This window comes from Paramormyrops kingsleyae, chromosome 24 (genome assembly GCF_048594095.1).
Source record: "Paramormyrops kingsleyae isolate MSU_618 chromosome 24, PKINGS_0.4, whole genome shotgun sequence".
Lineage (NCBI taxonomy): Eukaryota > Metazoa > Chordata > Actinopteri > Osteoglossiformes > Mormyridae > Paramormyrops > Paramormyrops kingsleyae.
The window spans coordinates 8,520,958-8,531,682 of record NC_132820.1 but is presented as its reverse complement, the minus strand read 5'-3'; the positions used below and the strand labels follow the sequence as shown (position 1 = coordinate 8,531,682).

The 10,725-nt window shown below is 45.1% G+C and overlaps 1 protein-coding gene across 3 annotated transcripts; it reads left to right on the top strand.

Moving 5' to 3' along the window:
* The first annotated feature begins 473 nt into the window (after positions 1-473).
* LOC111839491 (uncharacterized) lies at positions 474-3,572 on the top strand. 3 transcript variants are annotated; one of them, XM_023803441.2, is made up of 2 exons: positions 474-546; positions 1,947-3,572. In XM_023803441.2, exon 2 carries the CDS (start codon positions 2,092-2,094, stop codon positions 3,136-3,138), a length of 1,047 nt encoding a protein of 348 aa, XP_023659209.1. In that variant the 5' UTR covers positions 474-546; positions 1,947-2,091; the 3' UTR covers positions 3,139-3,572. The 3 variants fall into 3 exon arrangements, with proteins under 3 accessions (XP_023659209.1, XP_023659211.1, XP_023659210.1); XM_023803443.2 differs by lacking the exon at positions 474-546 and adding an exon at positions 560-847; XM_023803442.2 differs by lacking the exon at positions 474-546 and adding an exon at positions 993-1,060.
* The last annotated feature ends 7,153 nt before the right edge of the window (positions 3,573-10,725 follow it).

The window sequence follows — 10,725 nt, the reverse complement described above, 5'->3', positions numbered from 1 at the left end:
AAGAAAGGTATTCTTTGCACACATACCCCTTAAAATGCTAACTCACATTTCCAGCTGGGGTTGAAGCCTTCAGACCTGAAATAAGGTATCAAAGAATGGAAAGTGAATGTAGTCACACTACATCTCCAATTTTCAACCCTGTTCAGCTGGATTACAGCAGGCATGTTACTACCAGCAACTAATATCGCTAATATCACATCCAGGCAGCTTCTATACTGTCTTTCGATAAACTAGTTTTCCAATCTAAATAGGCAAATATAGCAAGTCCCCGTCTGCCTGTAAAAAAGTCAGTTAACCCATTTGGCTTCACACAATGCGAACTACAGTGCCCAGATTTAATTTAGTTGAAAAGGTCGCTCTATCCGAGGCAAACAGTACCCAAGCATGCTGTGACCGGGGGGGGGGGGGTCCAGCACGCTGCCAGTCACCAGGTGGCGCTGGTCTACGCCCCTTCATGTCCGCCGTGCTTCGCGGCGGTAGTTCCGGTTTTACGCAAACTGCTGGAGGATTCAAATGAGAGTCCGGGCCCGGCCGGATCCGTGTAAGGTGAGTACGCAAACATGTTCTCGGTACTGTTGAAACGACGATCTTAGGGTTTTTTTCCCCCCTTGCAATTTGACCGTTTTTCGTCCACATCGTAAGCCGCTCTAATGTACATTTTAGCTCAAGCTAACTGACTAGCTCAGAGTCGTGCTCCATTATATAAGCGGCGTGAGCGACTGGCTAGCAGGCTAAGAGCATTAGCTCCGCACGGCCGCCCCATTCATTCTTACCGAGGGCCTAGAGGCTCGGCTAAGAACCGGCTAATCGGGGCGATTTTAACAACGATTTAAAGCTACACCTGAAGGTAACTGGCTGGCTAAGCACACAATCGCGGCTGACGTGGTTCATATAGATGCATTCGGTCTGTAATACCTGTGTTTGTATCGCCATTAAGCTCTCCCTGCTTGGCGTGGCGGCGCCCGCGCGGGTCGCGAGCATTTCGTCTCTCGCGCTGGGCTGCGCGCGCTCGTCTGCTTTTCAGTTAAGCGCTTAATTCTGTATTTGATCATCTGCAGATGTAAGTAATCTAATAATTAAAGCCGTTAAAGTGTTAGCTGCCGACTCACTCGAAGTGTATTTGATTATGTATATCTTTCCTGTCGCGTTGAGCGCAGTTTTGCGTTAATCGTTTCTTCCTTGAGGTTACGTTTCAGTTTCTTAATTGTAAAATAATTTTATTTTTGTTTTAGAGTGCGCTCTGGTAACTACAGCGTTGGTTTACATGCATGCTAGTCGAAGTAAATATCGAGTATTTCTATGAACGCGTCAGTTTCGATTTTCCCCTCTAGTGCTGGTATCTTACACGTTTGAAAAAAACTGGAGGTTTGTCGCGCTACCGGTTTCAGCGCCTGATCCCGCAGTATTCGACTGTTTGTGGGGGTTTTTCTAAGTCCTTTGGTTTCCTCCCACAGTGCAAATATATGCAGTTCGGTTGAATAAGCGATTGGAAGTTGGCCCGAGTGTGTTTTCATTTCTCCGTCCGCTACAATGTATATCCGAGTCCCCGTCCATCTTACCATCGTACCCCTCTCCCCGGGGCCATAGGGTATGGTTCTGGTAACGGTGACCCTAAATAAATTAGCTTTTGCGGGGCGTGTATTGACGGAAAATTGCAACTAAAGTAGCTTGTAAATTGTGCTACTGGCTTCATAAACAATCGAGTGAAGGTTATTTAAACATGAAGGTAGACCATGAAGCTTGGCATAGTGCCCAAACCGTACCTGAACGGGCCTTGGTCTGGCATTGTGGAGTGGTGCATAATGCTGGTTGTGTGAAGGATCTTTTGCTAATTCGGTTCTACCAAACGTTTTGCAGTTTGTGTGTGAATGGGAGGGATCTCATACCCAAGCTGCTATTGAAACAACAGTTTCTAATGTGTGAAACTTTTCTTCTCCCTTTTGCAGAAGTTTTAATTGCTGGTGAGAAGAACGAACTCAATTGTGGCACCATAAGAGCAGGCTGCCTATAAGAAGCACCCTCCTCCCTCCCTTTCCGTCCGAACTCCATACTGCTGCTCTGTTTAGGAAAAAGTAACCCTAAGAAGCCAAGATGGTGAAGATCTTCGTCGGCAACGTGAACTCGTCGACCACAGAGGCGGAGTTGCGTGCGCTCTTTGAGAAGTATGGCGAGGTGTCCGACTGCGACATCCTGAAGAACTACGGCTTTGTGCACATGGAGGAGGAGGATGCCGCACAGAAGGCTGTGGCGGCGCTGCACAAGCACGAGCTCAACGGCTCGCGCATCACCGTGGAGTACGCCACCACCAAGGTGCGCAACGCCACCAAGATCTATGTGGGCAACGTGCCCGAGGGCGTCACGGCCGGCAAGATCAAGGAGCTCTTCCAGCGCTTCGGCAAAGTGGTGGAGTGTGACATCGTCAAGAACTTTGCCTTCGTCCACATGCAGCGCGAGAATGAGGCCATGGAGGCCATCAGCGAGCTCAACCACACCAAGCTGGAGGGCCAGAAGATCTTTGTGTCCCTCTCTCGCACCAACCAACCCAAAGATGGTCGGGGAGATGAGTTCCCTCCACCACCTCCCCATCATCCACACTTCCCACCCCACCCGCACCATCACCCTCCTTACCTGCCCCCTCGCCCCCCACCTGGGGACTTCTATGCACCCCGTGGGCGTATGCCCCCTCCTCCCCCCCTGCCCCCTCCTCCCCCCCGCGGCTATTACGATCGCGACGTTTACGACAGGGGCGTCCGCTATGACCCGTACTCGGGCTCTTCCTCACGCTATTATGAGCGTGACGCTTTTGACCGTCGGCTGCCGCACCCTGCACAGCGCCCCCTATCCCCGCCTATCGCCAACCGCTACTACCGTGAGCGGAGCCCCCCCGGAGGCCGCCGCGCGCTCCTGCCCCCCCCTCCGCCTCCCCCCTCCGCTGCCAACTACGCTCGCAGCTATCCTCGGGGCAGCAGCGGCAGGGATTTTGGAGGTGCCAGCTTGGTGCCCCTGCCTGCACCCCCCTCCTCCTCCACCGCCACCTCTTTCCAGGGTCCACCTAACCGCTACACAGTGGGCTCAGGGTTCGACAAGGATGATTATTTTGATGATAAATACAGCAATGGCTTCAGCAGGGGCTATTAAAATTTTTTATTTTTTTTTGTCTTCCCATCTAGGCCCCATATACACATACGTCAGTACATAGTTTTGGGGAGAGGTTTGTTTAATGGAGGATGAAAGTGAAATGCTTTCAGAGCAGGTAACCGATTTTGAATAAGATTGGAAGTGATTTTCATGCCATACGTTAAAAATATAGGACTACAGTGTCAAAGTTTAAACTGGCACACATCGGATTCATATTTAAAATAACTGAAGTAATTGATCTTTTTTTTTTGTTTCCAAATCATACAGCCTTTAAAGTAGTAACTTTTTAAAGAAACATGTTTTATGCCAATCAGGGAAAGAAGGGTGTTTTTTTTTTTTTTTTAAGATGAGGTTTGTCTGTGTGTGTCAGTGAACCTAGTTTTGTAGGGAAATTTAGTTGTATTTATTGACGTGGGAAAGGCTGTTTTTTTTTTTTTTTAAAAAAAACATATTTCATGTTCCATTTTTCAGCATTTACCTGGTCCGTGTATTGAAGGCCCGTCCTGTTGGGTGTTGCTTTAAAAGTTTACCCTCTAGGTCTGTTTTTGTGGTTCTCAGCAAGTTTTACATGCATCCTGTTCATGCCTCCCGTGAACACTGTTCGGCATTTAGGTTAAAGAACGTGATGTGCGTGGACTCAATAGATACGTTTTCGGACAGGGTGTTAGGTATACTTTGGCTGTGTTTCCTGGTGCCCTTAGTCTGTGTTAATACCTTAAAATTTACATGCGGTAATATCTCGTTTGGGATGGATGCATCACGTCTCTAGCTGAACAACTTTTTTTATTATTACCCTTTTGTTGAAGCGCATTGACTGTGGAAAGTTCATGGGAAAGGCGGTATGAGCTCAGCTCCCCTAGATCTCTCTTCTTTCCCTCTCCATTTCTTGTCATTCTCATTTCAGGGTAGTTTTCTTTTTTTGATGGTGGGCTGGGGGGGGGGGGGTGGTGTTGTGTCTGTGTGCGAGTGTGCGGATGAGGCATGATTCGATGAGGATGATCGTAACCTTTAGTGTGACAGGAGGTTTGGGTGGGAACGTGGTGGCCAAGCTATCGATATAACGCTATTTCTCAACAAAAAAAAAACGAATGAAGTTCATACCGATGGGCAGACTGAGCCGGCAGACCGACTACACGCATCGCATCGACCGACCGAGCGCCCGAACGCACTGCACCGCAGCAGCCACCTCCGCCGCAACCGAACCGGAACCGGCTCCACGTCGTAGGATAAAGTGCAGACTGAACCGAAACACGAAAATGAGCGACCGGCTAAACAAAACAAAATTTCGGGAAAGAAAACAATTAGCACCGAATGATTGAACCTTGTATTTCCAGTCCACTTTGTTTTTCTAGATGGACGAATCGCTCGTTTGTGTAATAGTATAACTTGGTGTGAATCCTTGTTTTCGCTCAGTTTTATAGAAATCCTAGTAGTACTTCAATATATTGGCGTAGCAGTAAAACATAATATTGATGGGAATACCTCAGCGTTTTAACTGTTTGCTATGCCTGTATATATCCCTGTAGCTTTGGCTTCTATTTCTATATTGTTACTGTATTTAAAGCTCAACGCACCAATCTGCTCCGGACCCTGCACTGTTAAGGGAAAACCGCTATATTCAATTTTACACGTTAATTTTTTTTTCCTTTTCTTTTTTTTTTGCCTGTCCTCTCGATATTGTCACTCACAGGTGTTCTACCGTTTTGAACGAATATCAACCTTTTACTCAGTTCTGCTTTTTTAAAAAAAAAAAAAAAAAATACTTTTTTTTTTCTTTTAGAGGTAATTAAGATAAAGTGTCTTATCAGTCGCTGTTTTCATTTAGCCGCCTAAATAAAACATCGAAATCTCTGACTCCTCTGATCCCGCCAGGTCTTCTTTTATTCTGAGTTGACTTGATTAAAAGATATGTCTGCACACAACGGTAAACACAGCCATGCACACGTCAATAAAGCGCCTTTATTATTTATTTTTTTTACCCCTAATTTCACTGCATGTCCGCTTGCACGTTAACAGTAATCCTAGATGTCCCCTGTTGAATTGCTTCTCTTCAGGGTTGCCGCCTCCTAAAATACCGAAACTGCTCTATACACCAGAACCTTGGGTCGTTTGCACCGGCAGCCAGTATTATTCGGGTCGGCACAATGTAAGATGTGGGAGATCGAATGTCACCAGATTGCAGACGTAGTTTGAAGCCGATTCACTTTATAGTGCAGCTAATGGCACTGAGTCCTCCCTCCTCCTCCCCTGAGCTTCCCTTTAACCCTGTTGGGCTAGACAGCTCTTGAACATAAATGGGTATCAAACCAGCTGTGCTTATATGTGAGAATGGGCAGTCCTGCTAAGATATACACATTGTGGGTGAGTTGAATTTGGGGTAAGTCATCTTTTATTTTTATTTTTACTCTGCTCTAGATGGTATATTACATAAAGATTTTCTTTGTTTCTGGCTTGATTGAAAAGTACAGTTTGTGATCTGGTTTATAAAAAGATATGTCTATGTAATGTCTCTAAGTTTCAATATTAATCAGGTTTTTTTTCTCTCCCCTATAACGATAGATCTATCTAACTAGGTTCTTAGTCCTAGTTAGCACATGCCAGCAAATTAGTGTCGCTGATGTATATCATTTACCATAAAAGTACAAATTAATACCTTTCCCCCCACAAAAACTTAAATTATAAACTGTCACTAGTCTCAATCTGCAGCTTGCTTTCTGTGATTCTGTCAGTGTCTCATTTCCTCTGCTACAGTCACCGCAGAATGTCTGCGAAAAACAGACACTTGTACAACTTTTAAAAAGTGAAATTATTTTTATCTGCCGGATTTTAATGGTCTCCGGTTGTGTGTCTGGTCGTGCGCATTGCCCTTCTGCCGGGAATAGTGGGTACCCATGACGAAATGCCTATTTGAATCACACCTCTGCTTGTCCACTTTCTGGTTCATGCCCACGGATCCCATGACTCTAAGTCGGAGCCATGACTGGAGCCATTTGCCATTGGTGACCTCCATGTGGAGGGGTATACTGACCAATTAGCCCTATTGTCCTTTAGAGGAATTTTTTGCCCCCCCCCCCCCTTCCTGTCACTCTCTGGTACTTTTGGTCAGCATCAGCGAATGAAGAATTGCAGTCTGTGCCACAGAAGAGCAGTTTAACAGATGACTCAGCTGCTCTGCTATGAAAAAAATCATACATCTACTGTAGCGGCCCGGCTGGAACAGTTTGGGACGGCTCTACATCCCTCTGCATTCCTGTCTTCTAGTTGATTGGATTCGTACCGGCTGCCCATTTAAACCCGGAGCCTCTTTTCCCACATTAGAAGAAAAAACTTGAATACCTTCCTGACATTTTGACGTAATAAATAATGCAAGCGGTGAAAATGGAAATGTACATTTCCCCGTCGATGCCGAGAGGCTTCCTTGCATTGTGTCGGTGTGATTGTTGCGGTCAGGCGGTGAGAGTGTGATATCGGGCCTCTGAACTTCTACGTCAGCTACTAAGGGCCACGTCTTCACTTTCTTTTTGTGGCTTTTATTTTTCCTGCTCCCGTTACTGTATACAAAGACGGCACTGTTTGTTCTGTAGTTTATGCTGCACTGTGTTTTTCTCCCATTGATCAGAAAAGCAAATTACCTGATTATAAGCCATGTTTCATCCCCCCCCCCCCCCCCCCAATGTATCCTGTTAATGAGTTTCACATGGGACGACATTCTCTTCCCCCCCCCCCCCAGACACTATTGTGTTGTCCTGCAGCAAAGCAGTTTGCTCTATCAAGAACATTAGTTGTTTTGACTTTGTCAGACATAACAAACCTATATGGTCATGCCAGCATAGTTTAGGTTAACTGCTTGTATTTGTCGAGATTTATTGGCAGCTGATTTCATGGGCAGTGGTGGGGGAGATATCGCACAATTTCCCCACCATTGTAAAATATAGATGTGACACACCCGACCTCCTCAAACACTTTGTGACCTCAGACTCTCAGGCAATTGCTTGTATGCAAGTAGAAAGAAAATCCATGGAGATTAGTTAGCAGACGATGGATTGAAGCTTGAACCTCTGTTTTAAATGACATGCAGCAGTGTTTAAATGACTAACTTCTTTCTCTAAACCCTTTCAGGTCCAGTCTTTGCTGTGATGATGTCACGGTTTTCTCAGTTAAACTCGATGTAGGTGGCTCCAGCGCGCCCTGTCCTACCTGTGAGTGGTGACCGTCTCACACGCGCTGCTTCAGGACTTCCAAAGATATTTTTTTACCATTTGCTTTACCTGCCCCCAAACTTAAGTGTCTGTGCCTTTGTGACCCATGTCACTGAAATGAATTGTAGAGGGATTGCCATAGACCAGACCTGGAAAAACACCAAATGATGGCGAAAGGACAGATTTTTTTTAATCATTTAAGATCTTCCCCCGTTACTGGACTGCATTCAATAAGAGTTCAGCAGTAGATAGCGGTTCAATAACTGTACTTGCTAAGGTAAGTTGTTATGGGATTGAGGGCTTTCAGGAAGAGGTTGGATGATAGGTTCACACCATGTAGTGCTGTGTGATACTGACTTCCTGTTGAATATATTTCTAGTGTTTTTTTTCCTGTTGAAGAATCAAGTGCTTTTATTTTTTTTCCCCCCATGTTGAACTGACTTTGCTATGTCAGTGTCTTCCTGGCCCTAGACGGTGCATTGAGCCACGACGTAGAGCATGTTTGTGAATTGCAGACCTTGTCATGAGTGTCTTGAGTATAAGAAATCTGCTGCATCCCAGTTAGAAAACTAGCCAGACCTTCTAACAATCACATGGAAAAAATGAGCAAGGCTTTGGTCATAAAGCTGAGCAGCAGAATATGGCTGTATTACAGCCATTCTGTAAGCTGTGGTAGTTAAAGGTTTTCTGGTGGGTTCAGGGGGTTTGAGAGATGGAGATGGCCAGAGGAGATTGGGTGGGTGGTGGTCATGGGGGCTGATGATTGAAAATAGAGGTGCAGCAGAATGTCTTCAGCTCAACTGAGGAGAGGTGGGATTCCTCGAAACACTCGCCTTGCCTGCCTGCTCTTTTTGTCCTGTAGTCAGTCTGGCTGACAGTGTGGCAATGAAACCTTTTTTCTTTTCCTGTATGCAGACATGCTCAGACTGGCTGTCATCATTCCCTCTCCTTTTCCTCCAGCTTTATGTGCATGTGTTCCCTAAATCCATCTTAACCGTGTCGGACGTATTTCTGTGGCCGTTCGTCCAAGTTTTTGGACTCATCTTTTCAGTCGGAAAAGGGTCTTCGATGCTCAAATGCAACGCTTAAGGGTGAACTGCGGTTGCGGGGGGACGTGGTCCGTGCATGATGCAGTTGCAGACATGTATGTAGATTAATTAGCTTTATTATTGTCTAGGCTTCTCCAGATATCGAGTGAGCTAAGGTGCTACACATATAAGGAGTACGATGAAGCAACAGTAAGAATCCATTGTCAGATAACACAGAAACACTGACCACAGCTGCTTACGATGTTGTAAATGCACACACCAAGTGAGTTTTTTGGTTTAAGCTTTGTATGCAAATTTGACAAGTGACTATGGGTGTGACAAGGAGGTCAATTTTCCTGTCTTATGTGACAGTAGACTGGTATTGGTTTCATTTGAGTCCATTATTTTACCAATAAATTTCAGGTTATGACATTGTATATCGGTGTATGATAATGTTAATGATATTTGAAAATGGACACAATTGATTTATTGATTGATACTGGTATGCCTTGTGGTTTGCATACCCATCTGGTTAAAAGGGGCTGGAGTGTGTTTGGAGTTATTCATGTTAACGTTGATTTTGTATCTTTTTAAAATGAATAAATAAATAAAATCTAAATTGTGAATATACTAATTTGTGTCGCACAATGTCTATCTGTTTGCAAACACAGAGTACTTAAAGTACTGTTAACATGGCATCTTTTGCTAGCTACAGACACTTTCCTCTAGTTGTGCTCTAGTTAAGCAAATTTTTCCTCATCATTTTAGAACTCCTAGAATAAGATGTCTTTGTTTGATCAAGAACCCGAGTCTCTCTAAAGTCAAATGTAGCCACTGTTGACAACTGACACTGCTATCCTGTGTCACTACGGTAATGTGAAACAGCGGAAATGTGAGGGAGTCTTCAGATTCTGTATCTGCTGGGAATATCTACCTGCCAGTCACACCCCCATAACAGCATATGTACCCTTTGGTTAATTAAAGGGTCCTCTGCTAGACATTTGTGTTCTTAATCACAATTTCATATTTGACCCAACTGTAATTATGTTATGTAGGCATCTTGTTGCTAAGGTTACTAAACACTAACAATTTTCACTTGTACATTTTAGCATACTCTATTTTTAAAGCTGAGTCAGTTCATCTAGTCCATTGCTGACCCCCTGCCTTTATTACGAGTTTCTTCATGAACGCAACTAACATTTTGACATTCTTGTTTATATACATAGTGAGAATGCCCAGTTGACATAGTGCTGCGTTACATAATGGAAATACATCCCAAAGGAACGATTATTTGTGTCAGGAGTAGCTTGATTCCCACTGATTTCTTCCTTTCTATACACGTACCGTTTACGATATACGCTAAGTGAATATATCGCCAACATGGGTCCTAGATGGATCAAATTAAATCTATTTGTATGTCTGGCAATTAAAACACCGAAGTACAGATGCATATGAATGTGTGTAGCTGTCGACCTAATCACTTTTAGGACACCAGTGGGATATTGCAATAAAAATGCGTTATTGTGTCAAATTGATCTGAATCGGAGTCCTGGAGTCTTTCACCCTGATCTCTCATGCTATTTGCGGGGGAAAAGCCTCACATTTAAACCACGGTTGTCTTATGAAACTATATAATTCAAGCTTGTATGTTTTAAAGAGGGAGGGTGAAACGTACGCGGTCAGCATGACGACACCCCGACAGATGCGCCAAAAATAAATAAATCTCATTTTTATAGAGCCGCCGCACTAAGGCAAGACAAGGCAAGCGGTAAACGGAGCGCGGATGGTGATTTAAACGGAGAGAAAGCGCTCGGATGCTGGAAACGGGACAATGGCTTCAGTGTGTGAATGAAAATCTCACGGCAGAGACAAACGGGAGACGGCTGTAGGGAGGGAGCGAAGGGGCGAAGTAGCGAGAGGGAGGGAAGAAATCGCACATGAAGCTGAAAGGCGTGAAAAGGAAAAACGGAGTAAATCTTCCAGAGGGACGCTGGCGGACTGCATAAGGAAGGAGATTAAGAAATACGTGCATGCAAAGGGCTGAATGAAAGGCACAGGAAATAAATAAATAAGGGTAGTAGGAAGCGTCATCCGCAGTGTCTCTCTCTCCCCTTGCAGCACCTGAGCAGCGGACTGTGGCAGATAAAGACGGGGATCGGGGGTACACACGTTTGGGTTTAATGTCGCGTTAAGCAGACTGCGGACGGGGGTAAAGGTGGAGGTGGAGTGCAGTAGCAAATCCTGCCTGAAGACGGGCACATGTCGGCGTGCCTGGACCCGCCATCCCCGCCCTACGAGGATCACTACTACCTGGTGTAAACCAGCGAGGCACAGGGAATTGCATGGTACACTAAGAAATT